We start from the raw sequence: 22,525 nt of genomic DNA, 5'->3' as shown, positions 1-22,525 counted from the left end.
GAATACGAGTATGTGCCAACTTTGGTTGTTTTGAGGAAATGCACACGCACTAATTCAGCCCTCGGCACATCCTGTAAAAATGCCTGGCAATACAAGTCGTCGTGCCATCCGCTTAGACGCTCACGAAATGCGTGTCTACACATACAGTAGTGATGAATTACACTTGCGTGCAAAGCAATGCACACGTACGAAGTAAGCGCTGTATAGCGAAGCGCGGCTCAATGCACGCGTGTCAAACGACGTGTATTGAGAAACTGCATCTTGTGCTAATCCTCGTTTCAGGTCCCCCAAGTATAGCTCGTTGAATGACAGGTTTTGTGGGTTTATAAACAGGCCCGGGGTATTGTACAACAGGATTTTTATTACTCTTTGTAAGACAACTCGAGAGTAGAGTTGTACATGTATTTATTTTTGTACCTTAAGTGCTTCTAACCACTATCAAATCAAACCAGAACAAACCAAATCAAGTCCAGTAAATCCCTCTGTTTTGCAGGATGATTACAGAGTTTGCCTGGCCAATGGTGTCATCTCTCGAGATGGCACAGTAGTCTGCCCTGTAGATGCCAGTGGCTGCTTTACAGAGGAAGTCACTGACTTCAAGGGACAGTATGTCAAGGTAAGAGTTGATAGATCGAGTTATATTAATTATAGAAGGGAAAGACGAGAGCTACCTTTCAGTACCGGCGTGGTGTGCTCCGTGTCGCATCTTTTGTTTTTGTTTGCATCAGTAAAATGATAAAATCCATAATTTCAGTGGTGCCACTTGGTGGCAGCAGGCAACATCTGCTACTTGTACGCTGCTGATTTGGATCATTTCGAGTCATTTTGTGCTGACTTTTCCATGCTGTTTCTACAGTCTTCCTTGATTCCAGTGAATTCTGTAGTTGTATTCAATGGCTATAGCTTCGCATGCACTTAAATGTACAACTAGGTCTGGATGATGTGCCACACACATACAACAGATTGACATATAACAATGGCCAACGGTTACTAGAGATTATGGAAGACTACCAGCTGTTTGAAATGAGGAGAGTTAAACTGTGGTCATGGAGGTCACCACGGGACACATGTCACCAGCTTGACTACATCATTGTGAGGGCAAAATGGAGGAACAATGTGACCAACTGTGAGGCTTATAGCACCTTCAGCTCACTTTACTCTGACCCTAGGGTAGTCACAGCAAATGTGTCACTACGACTGCATAAGAGCAAGTCCAACAAGCACAAACAGGTGGTCAAGTACATGTGGAGTGAACTGGCAGGGGACAAGGACCTCCAAGAGAGCTATGCTGTGGAGGTGAGGAACTGCTATCAGGCGCTTCAGCTGAAGGATGATTAGGAGCGGACATCAGACTATGATAAGTCTCGCCCAACGTGCCAATACAGAAGGAAAGGGTCAAGTGTCTAGACCCACCAAGTGTCTGTGCAGTGAGAGAGGAGATTGAGAAGGTGTACTGGGAGTACTTGTCTTGGAATAAGAGCAAACCGCTTCGAAAGAAGTACAATGAGAAAAGACAGGAATTCTACCTTCACTATCATTGACTAAGAGGAGTTAACAGGCAAAATTGAAGAAGGGGAGAGAGCACACATTTAGGGCTCAAAACTTGGTACAGCCTGGAAGTTGATCAATGACATCAGCTTAGAGCAAGTAGTCTGGAAGAGCATCTCTCTGGCATACACTTTTCAGCAACCTGCTGGGCGCAGCCCTCCAGTGATAAGCGAGGAGGATACGCCAATTAACCCAGTCTATGAGACGCTTGGCATCACTGACGAAACCTTTTGGCACCACTGACAGAAACTTCTCATTGGTTGTGACACGTGCCGGACTAGTGGCCGCAAGAAAGTACAAGTGGCAAAAATCCATTCTTCCCTCTCTGTGAGGTCCTTGGCAATTGGGCCCATCTCCGCTCTTCCTCTTGTGTAGCCTTGTGAATATGTCCTTAATGGACCTCCACCAGGCTTTCAAGTAGGTGGCTGTCTTCTCTAGCTCATCGCCTTTTCGTTCCATAGAGCTTCTTTTAAATCTGTACATTTGTAGCGGATCAGCTTACTGTTCCGGAGGATATCGTTCTCCTTGATCCATTCCACCAAAGCCTTTTCTACCTCAGCATCTAGGGAGTAGCTGGTCTTCTTTGCTCGTAGCTTTTGGGGGGTAGCAGACGAGGCCTGAGGTGATGGTGACCCGGAGGTCTGCTCCTTCTCACCACCCTCGTTTGCAGGTTCGTGACCAGGGGAGTGAGACTGGACAGCTTCGCCTGATGGGGCCGGGGGACTGTCTTCAGTACCATGGCAGGGCTCGAAATAGTGGGTGCATTTGCACCCAGTGCACCCAAAATTGGAGCAGTGCACCTAATTTTTAAATGTGGGTGCACTGGTGCACCTAGATATTTTTGTAGGCTATAGGGTTAAGGTACTATTGTACACTAGTATACAGAATATTCTTGAAATATAAGTATAAAAAACAGCATGATAACTTTTTTCTGTACTTTATTTAATGTATTATTTGTTTGAAATTTTAAAGTTAGCTATAGAATTACAGATTGAAGTTCTTAAGAAAGGCAGCAGCATTAGACTTTGTAATTATGTTCTGAAGAACATTCAATTTTATTTTATCTGGTGCACCCAAAATTCTTTCTGTGCACCCAATTTTTTGAGTTGGGTGCACCAGTGCACCTATTCCCAAAGATGAATTTCGAGCCCTGCATGGCCAACACAACCATCACGGTCACCTGCAGCATCAGGAGTGTTAGACGCCTCAACAGGTGGTCCAGAATTAGACGAGCCACGGCCACGGCTAGCGCGGGTGGAAGAGCCATGTTTCAGCCGGCGCCCCATGTTGTTCTTGTAGTCGAGTCTGAACTTGTAATAAAAGGAAAAGCAGGCAGCAGAGTTTCAACACATCTCATACTTAGGGTACGCTCGTAATTCGATTAGCAGTCGTCGGAAGTGCGCCAGGCATGCGGCCGGCAGTCGTTGTGGGCATTCGGAATGCGCTCAGCACACGCACCTGATGCGCAGCTATTCGCTGCAAGGATAAGAGTATTGCGCACTTCATATGCACATTACACGTGTCTCAAACGCATTAATGCGTTGAATTCGTTATTCACACACTATATGTGCACCGCGCATAACTGGACAACTGCGTATTGTTAAAATTCAACACGGAACTCACACGGAATGGCTTATACGCACAAGTGTGACAGGGGCTTTACCGAGAGACACTTAGTGAGGCATAATCTTGGGCATTCATCTGGAATATTGGAGTTCGACAGTCATAAACAGTTCGTACTACTAACCCTTGGAGATTAAAACATCATTACTACAGCTATACTACTCTCATCTTCTGCCCAAGACCAGTCAAGACCTCATGTCCTCCTTGCAGAGGTGGAACAACACTGTAGGAGGATCAGCCTACAGTTGAATGCCAAAAAGACCAAAGTCATGGCTTACAACTCAACCGGCGAAAGAGTAACCTCTCTTAATGGCACAGTCAAGTGCATACTCTACGGTGACCTCCCCAGACTCTGAGAAGATAAGGGAACGGAAGATGGCGCCGGCTGGACACTGCATCCGACATACCGAGCTAACAGCCAGTCAGCTTATCCTCTGGGAAGGAGGAAAAGGGGCAGACAATGCACAACCTTCATTGACAACTTGAAAAGGGATGCTAGCCTCAGTAACATCACCACAGCAGAACTTCGCTCACTGATGGAGGACGGGACTGAGTGGAGTAGAAGAACCCATTGTTCCCCGTGTTGACATAACCTGTCACGACAGGACTGTAGTTAAGTTTTGATTACCAGTGCTGTGTTTTTCAGCTCATTTCTTCAAAATTAGTCAGTAAAACTACGTCTTACTTGTGCAAGTGCGATAAAAAATTACGTGCTAGGTTTTCATTTACTGACGGTGGGCCGACTTTATTGAATGAAAATTTGGCTCTGAAAATGTGTTAAGTACACAGTCATGTATCGTTTCAGAGGGTTTGAATTTCCAAAATTTCCCTAGTTTTGCTTCGGGCCTCCGGCCCTCCAAATCTGAAACCCCCAAACAAAATGTGTGGGCATAATGTATATAAACATGGAGACAGCCCTGTACAGACTATATGTGCACTTACTTCCATATTTCTGGATTATGTATTCCTTCTGCAGGAAGCTGACAAGAACATCATCCAATGGCTAAAACAACATGGTCGTCTTGTCAACCAGGGGACTTATGTCCATAGCTACCCTTTCTGTTGGCGCTCTGAAACCCCACTCATCTACAAGGCAGTGCCTGGTTGGTTTGTGCGTGTAGAGCCCCTTGTTGAGAAACTGCTAGACAACAACAGTCAGTGTTACTGGTAAGATTTAGTGAGTTGTATGATTAGCAATTAAGGTTTGCAAAACTATGATGTCTAGGTTGCCCTTCAACAATTCAGTTTGCACCAGTTCCAATTGCAACTTGACCTACAGACTGTAATTTCTGTGAAGGGCTCAAGTTAGAGATGCAGGTAGTCCGGTTTAGGTTCAACGTTGATCTTGGTCCTGTACCTGAACTAGTTTGGTACATGTATCCATCCTGTTTGCTACTTTGATCGCTCCCATGTAGCATATTCCAAATGGGAAGCAATCGGCGGGGTGAAACGGAGATACAATAGGATGTACACCACAGCCGTCTTTACCTGAACACCTTGCTTGCTCAAAAAATATTTGGTGATCTTCACTTTGTTAATTCCTTCCGCTAAATCTTAGCAGTCAATCAGGAGCCAAGACTGACGTCAACAGTGAAAACAGTTCATACATTTCTTGCTTGGGCATGGGTTTCCTTCTATGAAAAGTAGCATATTATTACGTTTGTCACTATGATGTCATCCTTCAGCATCAGGCACTAATTTGACCTCTTGCTGCATTTCTCACCCCCAAAACTAGTGGGAATGGCGCACTGCTTTACCTGAGTTTGCAAGTATATGTAACCTTATATAGATGCGCATAACATTGTAAATTGCGCCAAACAAGATTTGGTTGCAACTGCGCAACCAGGTATTTCAAACCTGTAATACCTGATTAATCATGTTTTCAGTCCCATCGGTGTGAGAGTGTAACAACGTCATCACTGTAATTTACAATTTCACACAAACACTTAACACAATCATGTACATGTATATATCTACCAGTTGATTCCCTGCTTGTCTGAAGATTTTTTGACATACAACGCTTGTTTCTGTGAAGTACTATTGCTTAAGATTTTATAAGAGCGTCCCGAATGTATTTTGACATACTTTTTCAAATATGAAATTAATATAAATGATGGTAGTTTTTAGTTTTAGTCTTTCATATACTAGCCTGGGTTTCGTCCTGGTTAGTTTACCGTGGATCCCATACTCATGCACCAGCTGAGGGGGGAGGATGGGATCTCCAGTAAAGTAACTAGGATAGCCATGGCCATGATTATAATAAAAGCATGTCAATTATGCACCGCCTTTTGTGTTGCTTCTTCTCTAGGGTACCGGCATTTGTGAAGGAAAAACGATTCGCCAACTGGCTCCGTGATGCTCATGACTGGGCCATCTCTCGCAATCGTTACTGGGGCACGCCAATCCCACTCTGGGTCAGCGATGACTACGAGGAGGTTAGACCAAGTCACAGTAGTTTGAAATGGCTAAAACTACAGCCTAATGTAGTAATGAAAATTGAAAACTAGCTATATTTTGTAGTTTTGTGGCAATTTCTCAAGTGATAGAGAAGAAGCTGCCCATCTTTTTTTCCCAGTTAGGCCATTTTGAATCGATCAGAACTGATGGATGACATTTATGCTCGCATCAAAAAGTTTTTGCCCATACTGTAAATCATACAAAGCAGCTGCAAAATGATCAAATATGTGCCGTAAGTCTCACACACAAAAAAATCGGAAAACGACACTAATGTCATAGAATGCCAAAGTCAATTCCAAAGTCAAAGAAGAAGAAAGAAAAAAAAAAGAAGAATCTATTATTTGGTGATTTATTATTGCAATTTTAAGACACTGCCAAAATGTGCTGAGAATGGATGTGCTCAGAAGTGGGTTATTAACGTTATACCTTTTTTCAGCAGCTGTTGTCTTTCCTTGCCCCGAAATACAAAGATGTCGAAGGATTAGAAAATCACCGGAAACTGACATAGTCTGTTGAGAATATTTGTTTCATTTGTGTCCTGTGGTGGTATGTTCTTCCTGTAAGTTCTCGCCTATTCTGACAAGGGCCCATAAACTTATGTTCTCGTCATCACAGAATGCAGGCGTATGGAGGCCTTCTCAAGAATTTCTTGAAGTCCTGAATATCTTAAGTGTACATCCCTTGGAAATTATTGATGCCAGATTATAAATCTTTTTGAATTCATTGTTTTTTGTATTTTGCACATACTATAATCATGGACAAATTATATCGTTTTTGGTCATGTTTCTTTCTTCTCCTCCTTCTCCTGTCAAATCTTCAAAGGGCTTCATCCCAGTCATCCCTGGGCCAAATGAGCTGAAATTTGGTATAGAGGTAGAGTTAAAACATACCCCCAGAGTTTTTTTGTTTCGTTTTGAGGTGAGGTTTTTTGGCCATTTTCAGACCAAAAACGTACATTTTGGCTTCTCGTGCTCTGGACCATGACCATGTATGGTGTTGACCTGCTTCACCTGAACAGATTCAAAAAGAGCCTTTCGAACTACCCATGAATTTATCAAACTCAAGCTGATTGGTTGAAATAGACAATTCAATCAGGACCACTTATCGGTGCACGCACCAGTTCTTCCGCGACAGTGGTCCATGGTAGTCCGCGACAAAAAAGGGACGAAAGGGTTTCGAGGGTCTGGGTTTGAGTTCACATTTCTCAAAATGTGCTTCGAACTGACATTAGATACTAACATGGCCGAAAAGCGTATGAATTGGTGTGTTTTGGGTGGAAATTGCGTTTCGATCCGAGCCTTACTTCCGGATATCCATACGCGTTGAAGGTAAACTGCCTCTTTGACCCAGATTGACCTTTGTTGCGTTCTTTTGGCCGTGTTGCATTACCTCGCGCGTCGGGTTATTGTGAAAATCACAGTGGTAGGATTTTCTTTATAATGGGCTTGATTATACCTTGGAGTTTTCTCTTTCTGACACTAACAGTCATTTTCGTGTCAAAAAATTTTGTGATGTATTTAGTTCCACGGGAAAATGCCAAATTTTGCGCCTCATTTTTGACGGAAAAATACTTTTTCCCTCTTATATTTACTAAAATTACAAAGGTTGAAGAAACCGAAACTCGGGTTTTCTTGTAGCTAGAGGGATAGCCTTCATTCCCATTCACAGTTGTTTTGGCTCAGAAGTATTTCCTGGAAGAGACGGTCGCTAGACTTAGGGGTGTGCAAACTCGAATTGAGACCCAAAATAAACTAGGGGGTGCCCCCTTATCTGCCATGTGCAGGGCTCATTGCTCCCTGGCTCCTGTCCTTGTGTTGTTAATGTTGTGTCGTACTGAAGTAATGTGCAATTGAGAAGGTTATATATATATATAGATTTTTTTTACATGTGATTTTGAACTGGGTGACACGAGTTGTTTTTTTCTCACTAGAGATGGTTTCTGAATGGTCTATTATGTATTGGAGTTCCTGTGAAAGTCCGCTCTTGCATAGGGGGACATAAGCTCCATTTTGGACAGGAATGACTTTGCAATAGTTCACTTTTGGGCAGAATTTTTTAGCAAAGGGATGCTTTTGAAACAGTCAATTTTTGCAATGGGAGGGAGATGGGCAAAATATAAATGTATTTGCTCTCACAAATGTTGCTTTTCTAGTTTTATTTGGTTCTTATTATGAGAGTAAATATTATCATCTGCTTAGCTAGCCATACATTGTAATTATCATGATTTCTGTACTTTCCTATATTAAATGAAAGGTGATGTTTTGATTTTTGTTTTTTTCAGGTTGTTGTTGTTGGGTCTGTGGAGGAGCTGTACAGGTTGTCTGGAGTCAGGGTTACAGATCTCCACAGAGAAAGGTCGGCAGCTTAACTTACAAAATTCATTCTTATTATCAGTACAGAAGAGATAATATGAGATCAGAATTGTTCGTATGATACCAAAACTCAGATTGTATTTGTATGGCAGAAGGACACTCTGAAATTGTTGCCACAGATAAGTCTTTGCTTGAAAAACCTATGATGTCGGGGAAACTTTTGTCTATGAGTGAAGGTTAGTTTTCTTCTAAGGGCTTCAGTATGGTGTGGTACACGTCAATGCCATCATGGTCCTACATATGCAGCATGATGATGATGATTGAAGATTGTTTGTAATTTGTATTTTTCATTGATGATGTCCATTTTTAAAGCAGTCTGGTATCCTTCATCTGCTTTGTTACTTGTAATCCTGACCGAGTTTCCCTCAGTGTGGACCATGTGACAATCCCATCCACCCGTGGGAAAGGTGTGCTGAAGAGAGTGACAGAAGTGTTTGACTGCTGGTTTGAGAGCGGAAGGTGAGGTCATGTACTCAACAGAGATTGGATTACTGCTACAAGCAAATGCAAATGTAGTAATGAGACAAATTGAATGTTTCCTATGCATTTCAAATTCAATTGTCATACTGCACCTTTATGAATACATTGTGTATATTCCTCACTTTTTATCTTTGTCTCTGTTTTTCCAGACGGGGTAACGTTGGGTAACATAAATTCGCGGGGTACTTAACTTCGCGATTTTCCGAAAACGGGATATTTAGGGATATGTGCTAGATGCAATATAAGTACTACCGCTAGAAATGCAAACTTGACAGACTAACGTATTCAGAACACTGTCTGAAAAGCTTCGATAAGCATGCATTAGAAGGCGACGAGGTCAAAAACTCTCCGTCCCTTATTGGAACAGTCTGAGGGCTTCGTGGGAGAATTACACAACATGGTTGTCGGCTAGTTTATAAGACAAATGTCACATCCGCTTCCTGCTAAACACAATTATTTACAAGACAACTTATTACAATCTCTTTTGCTAACCTGCAACTGGATTCTAAGTGTGATCAATCATCAAAACTCCTCTCTGTTGCTACAACCTACGGCACGTGTATTTTCCCGCCGCCATATTGTTAACCAGAATCCTATTGTCAAGCAGACGACAAAGGTTTGTGAGGAACACTTTTTTGTCTAAATGTTGCGTGTGATAGTGGACTGAGGAAGATATTTTCCTCAAAGTTTGCTCCTAACACAACAAGGAACACATGGACATAGTAGTATTACCATTGCGACGGCATCCAGCTACCTTTCCATGAATAATGTAACATTACACGTTGCCATGACGATGGGCCGACTTTGAGTGAAGTTCTACCGACTCAACACACGGGTTGTTCCCGAACTGGCCTTAGCACTCCCCTCAAGCCAAGGATGGAATGAATAGCTACTGTATAAAATGTAATTAGCGGTAAGATATTCAAGACGAATCTTCTCTCCCGAATTAATGTTCACACCTGTCCGACAACACCGTCATTGTGCGTGCGGCGGACGGTAGTTTCAAGTTGAAATATTATGGTGTCAGCACGACTAGAGACAAAATCTACCATATATGTAATTAGTGCAATGATAGTACATGATACTGACAGAATAATAGAAAAAAAGGATGGTTTATTGTTCTGCTAGATTGATTTCAGTCAACCATTATCGGAAAAATGGCGAATTTGTGTTACCCAACGTTAATTTCAAAGTAAAATCATATTGCTAACCTTATTTTACCATAAGACAAGTATTTCATACGTCCTTGAAACATAGGTGACAATTCAATTCAGTCAAATTTTGTTGAAAAACGATTGCAATGGGTACAAGTCTAAAACTTAGTGATACTGTTTATACATGTCGAAATCACGCTCATATAATTTTAACAGCCCACCCAACTTCCGCTGGCCCCCTACAGCCACACACAGCAGAATTTGTGTTACACAGACTGCTGTATAATACATGTAGAAAGGAAATTCAACATTATAAAGGCAAGTTGGACTAAATAGAGAAATGCACAGTCAAGAAATACACATTGTAAAATAATAATACGGTAGTTTTTGTTGTCATAAACCACCAAAACCTAAAATAGTATAACATGAGTTCAATATTAGCATATACCCTTTAAAATTCACACACTCTTCCTAGTTCCTGTGGAACCCACAGGAAATACATGTAGGTCGGTTTCCCCTGATTTTCATATCAGGTGGGATGCCGCTCACACAGATGTGTGCCATGACTTCCAGGCGGTGGGAACTTCAATGGTTCTTGTACTTTGGCTCACCTGGGCCAACTGCTCCTAACTCACACCGACCTTTATGGGGTAGTGGTTGGGGGCAAAGTCATGGGAAGGTCTTGAGCGTGTAATTATATTTATCAATGTTATCACAGTGACTGTGATATTCCACTTATGACTTCCATGCTTCTTATAATCTGTCGAAGTCATTTTGTGACTACTGGCTGGTACTGAAGCTCATGTTCAACAGATACAGTTGTAATGATAATGTTTCCTTTTTTCTTGTCAGCATGCCCTATGCCCAAAATCACTACCCCTTTGAGAGCAAGAAAGAATTTGAGGACAGTTTTCCTGCAGACTTCATTGCTGAGGGAATCGACCAGACAAGAGGATGGTTTGTTAACTCTGCTTTAAAAATTCATTGGATAGATTTGTTGCTCAGAAACGAAGTCCACTCTTAAACATTAAGTGCTCAAAGTTACTCATTGTAAAATTTTGATGACAAAACTGAAAATATTCAACGGAACAAAATCTGACATAGAGAGGCACACCTTAGCTCATTTGCGTCATCATTTTCTGCTTTAAAAACAGCAAAAACAACCCACAGCCTAGTCCCCTCATTTTTGGATGTAAATAAATTGTCAGCTTTCCTGCAGGTTTATCATCCATTTTCACTCCCTGGATATTGTCTTGCAATGCCGCTGTTTTTCTTTACATTCACTTTGGCCATATTGATTTGATTACTACTAGTATATAGATGACATCCTCTGGAGACCCCAAAACTGATGCGTGCGTGTGTGCGAATAAAAAAATAAATTTCCTTCATTATAAAATATGTGTGGTCAGGAAGGATAAACAAAAGTTAACACACCGACTATGGTAGACAGAAATATGAATTCATCATTTTCTTTCATTGAAAACTTCATCTTGGACATTTGACGTTGGTGTTTTACGACATTAGTATCCGTTCTCTGAAATATTTTTTGCAATTCACAGCATGTATTTTCTCATTTTGCAACAGTTACTGCTTTTTACAGTGTGGCCGAAAACTTTCATTTTTGGGAACGGACTAAAATTGATGCGCGCACGGATGTCATCCATAATCAAATCAGCATGGCCTACTAGTATGTAAGAAATTACCAGAAAATTGACTTTGCCCTAATCTTACATTGGGTTCTGAGCTGAAAATATTTAGTTTGAATGAATGCTTTGCCAGGAATAGGTACTACGACAATTAGTGTTTTTTTGTTTTTTGTTGTAATGTCACAGTGACCTGTCCAGTACCTAATCCCAGGTATGTAAGTTGGGCACAGTTTGAAGGCATGATTTACTAGACGTAAGTACAGTCAAACCTGCCTAGGCGACCACCTTTTCAACGCAACCACCTGGCCATGGCGACCGCTTTTTCTCGGTCCCGAAAATTTTCCCCATAGCCACAAGCATTAAGCTGCCTGCCCAAGGCGACCACCCGTCCAACATGACCGCGACCGTCACGAATTGGGACTGCACAGAGCACAATCCCTGCCCATGGCGGCCGCCTCATTTCCAAGCGTGTGTTGACATCGGATCATTTTGCTGTCGGATTTGGCGGAAATGATTTTAAGACCTTGACGGACAAAAATGTATGGAATAGCAACGATTCCTCCATGAAGTGATTTAATAAAACGTTCCCACTATCAACATTGTAAATACAAATGTTTGTGAATACTTTAATATCGATGTTGGTGTGCCCATCGTAATCTTATAGTTTACCGCAAGCTTGGTTCGGTTTAAACTCAATTTTCAAAACGATTACGTAGTGTATGGCATCAAAAAGTAAGATGTCACAGAAATTACTAGCCATTTCTTGTATTTTCAACAAAAATGTGTCTGTATCTTACTAAATTCCGCCGAAAAATGACTTCGCGGCGGGCGAAACATCGGGCGAAACATGTTGTTTCTTGGTCCCGACGCCATCTTGGTTTTGGCACGGCCCAGATCGGCGTACCGCTGACCTTTGTAAAACACAACGCTTCTGTGTATGAACATTTAAAATACTCTCGTTATTGATGAAAATTAATATTCATATTTTCTTTTTATTTCCATGAATCTCACAAACCTTTATGTATTTTATTGGACGCTTTGCGTTCTGCCGTGCACTGACTTACCTTTCGATGCGGTCGCACAGAGCTTGCCGATGTGGCGCGGCGTGACGAAATCACACCGTTCCGTGTTCATCTTCAGTTGTCATCTTCAGAAAACCTTTTGCCCCTTTTATCCAGCGGTCGGCGCCCAAAAAAGGCTGGGGTCAGCAGGTGTTTTCAAGGGATTTATCGTAGGCCTTAAAACTTTGATTGTATGTGCGTATGTGCGGGAGGCCCTGCGAGATCATCGTGGCAAACATTGTTTTGTAGTCAATATTATGACGAAAATTTGTACACGATGTAACGTTAACGATATAAAACATTACAATAACGGAAAATGTAATTTTTGTAGGATCTTTTTGTCTATGAGAATTGAACCTGGTGAGGGTCATACTGTAAAAATCACATAATTTTCCATCCATCTACGTAGTATACTGTATTTGAACATCTCGACCTGGAAACATGTTGTGAGTGGAATCCTCTTCATGGCGACCACCTGTCCATCGCGACCGTTTTTGCTCAGTCCCCCCGGTGGTCGCCTTGTGCAGGTTTGACTGTATGCAGAAAGTAATTTCACTTACTGTAAATGCTGCGGTTGTCATATTGGAGGTGTATACAGCCTTAAGAAAGGTGAATACAATAGAGTGTGTGTCCTTGGTTAGGCTAATGAGGATCACATTTGCACTGAGGATCTCGTCCACTATGCATGGACAATTAGCAACAGGTCCTCTAAGAACAGGTGGGCACCGACAGAGATTGTTCTGAAAATAATCAAACCACTTATTAGCCTTTAACTGTTTTATAAACTCCAGATGTATCTTACTGGACTGCACCAAATATATTGCACTTAGAAAGTGTGCCAATTTTCCATTGCGATCACACTGATGTGTGTCGCATTTGCATATGAAGTCCAGATGAACCAAACAAACTGGCTGCGCCCGGAATGTCATATTCTCAGTTTCAATACAAGATCATAACTTTATCGGAAATCAGCCTTTTGAATAGAAAGTAGCCACATAGAGCCATTCAAACCCTTAGTCGCATACCGTCACACCAGGGGTCGAACGAGCGCAAGTTGTAAAATCGAGTCCAACAGCCAAGTCGAATCAAGCTACATTCCTTGTAGTTTGACCAACGGCAGACACGTAATTCGATTGATACTATTCTTACTGTTGTACATGTGTTCAATGACCTTCTTGTACTTCATCTTGAGGTTTTTCACCTTTAATAGTGCAACATTGCTTCCATGTTTTCGCGTACCCCTTTTTGGCCAATTCAGCCGCCACTTCAGCGTACACGCTCTGGTTTCGGTGGGATCTCTTGAAATTCTTCTGAATCCCAACATCCCCGTAGATAGCCATCAGTACATGCGTTTTCGTCATTCCATAGTCCAAAATCGCCGCCTGATTCTGCCATATTTCCGCTGCATTTGGCGTAATATTCCAACAAGCTAGGAGGTAGGCGAATATTGTATATAGGCGGGAAACAAGCGGAAATGCACGGATGTGCAGCAGTCGGCTAGTCCTCACACTGCTCTTCCAAGTGGCTCTGTCCAGGGTGTCCACCACTCCACTGGCGAGGCTGCACACCTTAATGTCCTTCCTGACACACTCCAACCAAGATTTCCTTGGTCTACTTTAACTTCCTTGGTCTACCACGACCCCTGCAATTTGGTAATGGTGTTGATGCAGTCTCTGGCTCGTTCAACGTGTCGATTCGGTGAGACCGCAGCACTGAAGCGATGTCCACAAAACCAAGAAAAGATTGCAAAATTGCTTAAATATTTGACTGAGTACAATCAACTGTTCAGCTATACTATACAGTTATCAACTTTATACGTTTATATCAATGAATGTGGGGATGCATTCACACCTTGGCTGTCATATTGGCTTTGTTGTAGCTTCAAAAGTACAAAGATTGAATTTTGTGGTACATTTATATCCCTTTAATTTTGTATGTACAGTTATTCTGCTCACATTGTTGTTTCCCAACTATTGTCAGGTTCTATACTCTACTGGTCCTGTCAACAGCATTGTTTGGGAAACCACCATTCAAGAACCTCATTGTCAATGGGCTGGTGCAGGCAGCGTGAGTCAAACTTTATGTCCCTATCTATCCTCCAGAAATTTTTAAAAAATCAGAGTATTACTAATAGATTTTCCAAAATGTAATGTTACTGTAATGTCAGCAGTTTGACGTCTTCATCAGGGTGATATCAACTTTCCCCATGTAGTATTATGACATCATTATCGCACAATTTTCACACAAATGTTCATTGCTGTACACAAATAAAAAAACTTATTAATTACCATTATATTCTGTATTATTTGATATTCATTTGTTAACTTTCAAATCACTGGTTCTTACTTGAGCCAGCATAGAAATGCTAGTCTGTTTGTAAGATGTTTGACTGCACAGACCTGTCTATTCGATAGTACATGTACATGTATGTAGAAAGCTGGTAAGGATAAACAAAAATTCTTTTTGTAATCAGCACCTGCACAATTTGCTGCTATTACTCATTAGACCACTGTGTCCATCACAAACACTATGAATATTTTCTTCACTCCAGAGATGGACAGAAGATGAGCAAGCGTAAGAAGAACTACCCTGATCCCATGGCTGTGGTCCATAAGTATGGAGCGGATGCCCTGCGACTGTACCTGATCAACTCTCCTGTGGTGCGTGCAGACAGCCTAAGGTTTAAGGAAGAGGGGGTGCGAGATGTACTGAAGGATGTGTTCCTCCCCTGGTACAATGCCTACCGCTTCCTCATTCAAAATGTCATCAGGCTAGAGAAGGTGAGGGTTCAAGCGTACACTTTAAAAAAAAATCTACCTTCATCAGAAGGTTCACTGATGTTTTCAGGTGTTTGTGTGTGTGTGTGTGTGTGTGTGTGTGTATGCTTGTGTTTTCACACTATAACTCGAGAAGGCCTTGGTGGATTGTTATCGTACACCAAATAGCAGTTACTCATTGACAAGCAACTGGATATGATTTTGGAAATATAAATGGTCAGATGTTTCAAGTAGCATCCACTACTTTTCGTCTGTGGCACTGAGCAAGATTTGTCAAACAGCTGAGATTAAAACAGTGTGTCAAACACACATAATCATATGCTGATTATACAAATCAGGAGCTAATTTGCAGAATTGATTAGGTAAATTAAGTTAAGAAATCCTTTGCATTCCATGATAGGATTCTCAAACATATGTAACTGAGAAAGGGATGAATATCGAGAGATGAAAACCCAATGAAGACGAAGTTTGCATGACACCCTCCAGATTAATTTTGGAAAATCTATTGCACTTTGGACTGATGTTTGTAGCCCTTTACAGCTTATACATGTACTTACAAAGTTGATATTTTGTGAAAAGCTTCCATGCTACTCAACGGATCATCATGACCCCCAGTGGGGGTCGTCAAGCGTCGTTGAAAATCGAAAAATCTTCAGATTTTATGGAAAATCTGAAGATTATTTCAGAGAATCTTCAGATTGTTTAAAAGAATCTGAAGATTGTTCTGAGATTAGTTTGAAAAATCTGAAGATTGTTCTGAAGAATCTTGAATTTGTTCTCAAAAGTCTGAAGATTGTTCTGAGATTGGTTTGAAACCTTGAAATTCATGTCAGAACTTCCTTTAATATTGATTAGTATGATATGAAAATTAATCAGAATGGTTTTATTGTTGTGTGAGTTTTGATTTAGGACAATTGAGAGCTTTGTACTCTGGTTTGGGAAAATGAAGCTAACAAATCCTGGTTAGCTCCATTCACATGCAACTTATGGCTTTTTAGTCCAACAGTAGGCATGTCACACCATTTTTTTTGGTATAACTTGCTGAAATACAGATCAGATTCTTACGCTTACAATGCTTTTTATCCTGTCGAAATCGGACAAAGCTGAAATTTTTTAGAATTTTTCAAAGTTGAAAAGTTGGACATTTTTATTGAAAGACGCTTATCTATTGGCCCTATGGGAATGGTTGACCCCAACATGGGACCAGAAATGACACACGTACAGCTATTTACATACTTTTTAATGTAACTCACTTTGACCAATATTGTTCAAATTTTCAGCATTTAAACATAGGACTGGACAGACTGTCATGTTTTACAATGTATTCTTGACCGATCATCAGTATCTTATCTGAATTAGCCCTAATTAACCCTAATTTATTCATCACATGCCAATCACTTAACATACATGTCTAAACATGCTAAAAACCTAAGAAGGAACTACATTGTAGATGTTCCAACTTTCCTGTTGTTGAACAGAATAGAATAATTTATAATGAGAATAATGTATTTTTGCAGTCTTCACTAATTGCAAGATATGCAAATGAGGGTAATTATCCTCAACAGACACGAGTGGTCACTGCGACCCAGCGGAGCAAGATGGAGGGCCGCGAACGAACCAATCAACAAACACAAAACCCTCGTCGAATTCAGATTTTAGCTTAATCCCCAGCATACAGCCTTCCCTTAGCAATCTATTCATCCATAAATAGTTACATAGAATTCGCTCCCTCGCCTGTTTGTGCTCCCTCTTTTCTAGAAAAACCCCTAGCGTTATAGACATGTAGTAAATGACGAAGTTTGCACAATCATATAATGACCTCCTCAGATAACATGTTTGTTCTCACCGAGTCTTCAAGTTTGTCTTTGAATAAAACAACCTTGCTATTCAGTCATTCAAATAAAAGAACCTCAATGCTATTCAGTCATTTGCCCACCTGATGAAATTATTCACGGATGATTCCAGGTACTATTTAGCCCATATGGGGATGAACATGGAAAAAAGATCATTCGGTAATAAAGGCTTGATCATTTGGAGATGACATAATTCATCATTATAACAGTTGACTTTATTCTCCAGACACATTGTTTTATTTGTATGTCTGTTTCACCTGAGTGTATCATGTTTTCATTTGTGAATCTTGGCGCTGCACTTAACCATGATTGCTCTACCAAATTACAAAATTTCACGTTTGTTTTGATTTCACAGGAGGATGGTCTGACGTTTGTGTACAATGCAGACACTGTGGTATCATCAGACAACATCATGGACCGCTGGATCTTATCCTTTACACAGTCTCTCATCCAGTTTGTCACTCAAGAGATGGCAGGTCAGGATTTCAACATGCAACTGTTACAGTAACCAGTATGTTGAGTAGGGCTCAAACATTGAAGCCATCAGTCAAGAAATGAATGAAAACCAGTCCTGTATGATTTTGGCTAATTACACTGAAAATAAAGAAGTAACATATATTACATAAATGTGATAGAATAATAGTTTGAGTTTCTAGTTTCCTTCGTGCATGGAAGATTTGTCCAAGAGTGCAAGGAAAGTGATTACTCAGGTGTAAGAAGTGGGGAATGTACCTTACAGATTCTGTCTAATACTACACCAGTCCTGTCTCTTTGCTGTGCACTGTACAGTCTAGTGCTAATTAACTATTCTTGAAGGTTATAGTACTGACATATTGGTTGTTAGTACTGACATATTGGTTATTAACAACCATATTAATATAGACACTGACAATTTACTGAAACCAGCTCAGGGGCGACCCGGGGCAGCCACCAACTCAAGTTTCCAACCATATATGCCAGAACCGACACATACATGTACAAAGTTTAACACTCCTACTTCCCCCGTACTATTCCCTAGTGGAATACCCTGCCTGGCATGGTTGTGACGGCTCCCGCCGTTGAGTCGTTCCGTGCCAGGCTGGGGGCCTGCCCGCCTTAGCCCGGGACCTCAACTCCCCCCCTACTTTGCCCCTGATGGGGCTATATCGAAATGTAGAATGTAGATGTATATGTTCCAGGAGAGTGCGGTGATGTCTTCCAGATTCAATACACCGTTTGTGAGAGCTGAACTGTAGTTTAATAACGTGTATGTTATTTTTACTGTGACTCAATAGCCTGCAATTTTGATCTCTCACAGCATATCGGCTGTACACTGTTGTTCCACGACTGGTCAAGTTTGTGGACATGTTGACCAACTGGTATGTGCGCTTCAACAGGAAGAGGCTCAAAGTGAGTATCAACAAATATAAATAGAATGCTGGTGAAATAGCTTCTGAATGTATAGTCACTTTCAATTTCATATCTGTTTGGCCAGTTTAAAACAAAGATCTTTTTTAAATGAATGTTGGTTATCCATTGTAAAGAAAAATGGTTTCCAAGACACCTTTTAAATGACATTTGTAATTTCTAAATATGAAATAAAGTTTGATCTGCTCTCACATGGATATTACCCTTCTCAATTAACAAGCATTCTTTAACATGCTTGGGATGTGGTTCTCCTTCACTTTATTAGAAAGTTGGACTGGTAGGGTATCAAAGAAACAACAGTTAAATATTAAAATAAACACAAAGCGCGACTTTGCTCAAAATGTCTACAAGTAGTTGAAAAAGAACTTCTAGAACTAGAAACAAAACTAGATAATGCTGACAATGACATTGTTTTAAGATACAACCAAACAAAGAAACAATAATATTAAGTTCTATGAATACAAAGCAACGGGCAAGAATAAGGGCAAGGACAATATCTTATGACTTAAATTTAGTTAAGATCCTCCCACACCATAAGGTGTGTAGGGCAGTGCCCATCTCCGTTTCATAGCCCTGGGCCACACTATGGTGCAATCACTGGAGCAGGGGTCTAGTCCACTGGCAGTAGAGTGTGTTTAACTTCCATACTGTTTCAGAAGTATGTGCCATTTTTATAAAGTCTTTGGTATGACTCAATGTGCCTCTTGTGCAGGGGTGTCCTACCCAGAGACGAACTCGGGCCTTCTGGTCCAAGTAATTTGAACCAGATGTGGCAAGTAACAGAAGCGCAGACCACCACAGGGACACCCCTAAGAGATGCCTACAGCATCCGGTGTTCCCTGGCGGTCTCCCATCCAAGTACTGACTGGACTCGACGTTGCTTAACTTCCGAGATAGAACGAGATTGGGGGTATTGACATGATATGGCCGTAGAATATCTTTTGAAGATGGCGAAAAATCTACAAGGTTATTTCTAAATTTATAATGAAGAAATAACAAAAAACACACTATTACAAAATTGACAGGACAATCAAATGTTTATAAACAATACTGAAATACTCGCACAATTCAAGGAATTCTTTGCAAATTTATACACATCCAGACAGGTGCCAGAGGAAGAAGTAAACAAATTTCTTGAAACTGTCGACATACCACTCACCTTGTCCCAGGACGATAATTAAAGAATAGTTAAATAAGACACCTGAAGATAGAGAATTTCAAAGTGCACTATCAGAAGTGAAAACAGGAAAAACTCCCGGTTCAGATGGACTAACAGTCAAGCTTTCTCGGATGTTAAAGGCCAGCTGGTAATTGATTCAATTAGCGAAGAATTAGAAAAAGGGGAGTTATCTTTATCACAAAGAAAAGCTAGAAGACGAGGAATTTTCATTTTCATTGCTTGTCATAGATTAAACAACAGACTTACTTTTGGGAAAAATGTAAAATCCTGCTGAATGTTATAGTTCGTATTGACTGTATTGATTTAGAATTATGTATAATGGGCATACCAAGAAATCTCCTAATGTACAAACAAAGGGGGAATCACATGATTGCAATTATCAACTGTGTATGGGATGAAAGCCTATCCCTTCCGCTACAAGACCAACTGAATTTTGTTTCTTCAACCTCTCTAATTTTGGTAAATTAGAAGAAAAAAACAAAATTTTCACGTCAAAAATGATGATTGGGCAAAATTTTGAGGTAGTAACGAATGATGTTGTTGGAAGGAGAAAAACCTAGCGTATAATCAATTATAAAGATAATTCTAGTACTTTTTCTTTAATAATCCATGGTGCGAGGCATGTCAAAACCACCCAAAGTAGGCATGTCACATAATTTTTTTTTTGTAAGACATAACTTGCTGGAATTGCTGTCAAAGTACAGATCAGATTCTTCCGCTTACAATGCTTTTTATCCTGTCGAAATCGGACAAAGTTGAAATTTTTTAGAATTTTTCAAAGTTAAAAAGTAAGACATTTTTATTGGAAGACGCTTATCTATTGGCCCTATGGGAATGATTGACCCCAACATGGCACCAGAAATGACCACAAGTCCACAGTTATTTACATACTTTTTAATGTAACTCTGAAACGCTTTGACCAATATTGTTCAAATAGAAACCCCCATAGGCCGAAAACTGTGTTCTGCTACCTTAATGATGTCCACTGATATTGGCTACAACATAAATTCACTGATGTTGTAAGCTTGCTGAAACATGTTCTTACAATCTCTGTACTTAAATTAATATTCCAAAGCCTAATCAGTTAAATATGCTAATTAATATCATGATCAATCAGAATGATAACAGTATGGTGCTAATTATTAGTATCAATACCTAAGTTACCCATTCTAATAAGATCTCTGGTTGGTACAGATAATAAGTTACCTACAGTACAGGAGACTTACAACTTACTTTCTGACTAGTACAGTATCAGCATTTTTTTTCAAGTCATTCTCCTGAAGAAGCTTCTCCCTTTGAAAATTTGAAGAAGGAAATTTCGTCACCAAGCACTTGATCTGTTGTTTGTGTAATCTTCAACTTGTTCAAGTTTGCTTGAAGGCAGCCCATGTTCTCTGCACAACTGTACCGGATATGCCATCTTTATCCACTGGAAAATTAAAAAAGGACATCTGAATGAAGATCATACTGTGTGACAAATTCGGACTGTATGATAGTAACGTTAATGCATATAATTACAAAACATAATTAGGACAGTGGAAAATTGTTTGCTGTGTCCAAAGTATGCCATATCATCGGATATGAAACGTACATGTATATAACACCAGTCAGTTTACATCGGGGAATACAGTAGCTATTTGGAATCTCCAGAAAAATTGATGTTCTACCATTAAGTTTCATATCAGTGTGTAGCTCTTGGTGTAACAAGTACAGTGATGTAAAAATCATTATTCTGCAATGTTCATAACTGTAGATATCATTAATAAAAAAATGTCAGCAGACTGCAGGCTATTTGGTTAGCCCGCTGAAATGAAAAGCTAGCCCGGAGATGTGAAATCACAGAACTCGGGTCTAAAGTTGTTAGACCGCGGCTCTAAATTTCTAGACCGCGGGGCAGAACTGTCCAAAAGCAGGTAGACCGCGGGGAAAACTTCAGACTGCGGGGATAACTTGAATGAAAAGCTGTGTCAGAAAGGTGTGAGAGGCGGGGCAGAGAGGTGGGAAAGAGGCGTGAATTGACATTCTACAGGAAGCACTCCCAACTTTAGTCTGCAGGGCTTCGAAACTAGACCGCGGTCCTGCATCTCACACTTGAGGTCCAAATCAGTTGATGTGAAAAATGCTCATTAAAGTTCATATGATAACAGTTACAACTTACATGTACATTTTCGAAAGAGCAACAGATGCTAATAACCCTGACCAATTCATCTGCTTGGAGATCAATGCGGGGACCTGAGATTTTTCCCTGCTATATACTAGAGATCAACTGGGATTTAAAATTTGATAACTCAAAATGTGCAAAGAGACAAATTACAGCTGTGTTGTGTGTTGGTCAGACAGTATATTGACCATACAATTGTCCTAGGTAGGTGTTGCACCTACCAGCAGCCTGTTTTCACACATTGGTGGTGTATTTTACATTTATTCATTTACAATTGGCCTTTTGTGTGCAACTGATTACCAAAACCTCTGGCTCCCTGTTGGTAATAGGTGAGGGCAAGTACAAGATAAGTTCATCCAGTATAAAGGCATATGGTTGCCATTTGACTGCAGTAGATTCATACATTATGAGTTGAAATGTGATTGAATACCACAAGTTTTTTGGTTAGGCTACACCAAGTAATTTTTATGGATGACGTCCGCGCGCGCATTGATTTTGGTCTGTTCCAAGAAAAAAAACAAGAAATTGCGCTTCCTGTAACTATGACCAAAGAGTTCCTTTTTTATTTAATATATTTCTGCAGGCCTGCAAAATCAATGGGATATGGAAAGAAACAGGACAGAACAACAACTGCTGTTCAACTTCAACTGATTTATTCAAATTATTGCTTTTTTCATGATGGATCAAAGAATTGTTAGTTGTTACACTGTGTTCTCTCATTCAATTTGTGTCCTAACATGTGTCGTCGACTATTATATTTCAAATCTAGGCATCTTGTTTTTTTCGGCCCTTCTTGTTTTTTTTTC

At 40.5% G+C, this 22,525-nt stretch overlaps 1 protein-coding gene and 1 long non-coding RNA gene across 5 annotated transcripts in view; one reads left to right on the top strand and one right to left on the bottom strand.

Annotated features, from left to right (window-relative positions):
* LOC136435739 (isoleucine--tRNA ligase, cytoplasmic-like) overlaps positions 1-22,525 on the top strand; it is a 161,076-nt gene that overhangs the window by 73,459 nt on the left and 65,092 nt on the right. For 3 of the 4 annotated variants that reach the window (XM_066429428.1, XM_066429427.1, XM_066429430.1), the window contains exons 10-19: positions 494-616; positions 4,148-4,338; positions 5,480-5,606; positions 7,910-7,983; positions 8,370-8,459; positions 10,487-10,591; positions 14,322-14,408; positions 14,893-15,121; positions 17,327-17,447; positions 18,269-18,360. In XM_066429428.1, the coding sequence (XP_066285525.1) occupies positions 494-616; positions 4,148-4,338; positions 5,480-5,606; positions 7,910-7,983; positions 8,370-8,459; positions 10,487-10,591; positions 14,322-14,408; positions 14,893-15,121; positions 17,327-17,447; positions 18,269-18,360 (1,239 nt within the window). The remainder of the gene's footprint in view (positions 1-493; positions 617-4,147; positions 4,339-5,479; positions 5,607-7,909; positions 7,984-8,369; positions 8,460-10,486; positions 10,592-14,321; positions 14,409-14,892; positions 15,122-17,326; positions 17,448-18,268; positions 18,361-22,525) is intronic. The other variant, XM_066429429.1, reaches the window with a different exon arrangement.
* The window catches only part of LOC136435743 (uncharacterized), a 31,529-nt gene continuing 29,441 nt past the window's right edge, over positions 20,438-22,525 (bottom strand). The window contains exon 3 of the long non-coding RNA XR_010755893.1: positions 20,438-20,987. This is a non-coding gene — a long non-coding RNA (uncharacterized lncRNA). The remainder of the gene's footprint in view (positions 20,988-22,525) is intronic.

Source organism: Branchiostoma lanceolatum, chromosome 5 (assembly GCF_035083965.1).
Source record: "Branchiostoma lanceolatum isolate klBraLanc5 chromosome 5, klBraLanc5.hap2, whole genome shotgun sequence".
In the NCBI taxonomy this organism is placed as follows: Eukaryota; Metazoa; Chordata; class Leptocardii; order Amphioxiformes; family Branchiostomatidae; genus Branchiostoma; species Branchiostoma lanceolatum.
This window is presented reverse-complemented; position numbering and strand designations above follow the sequence as displayed.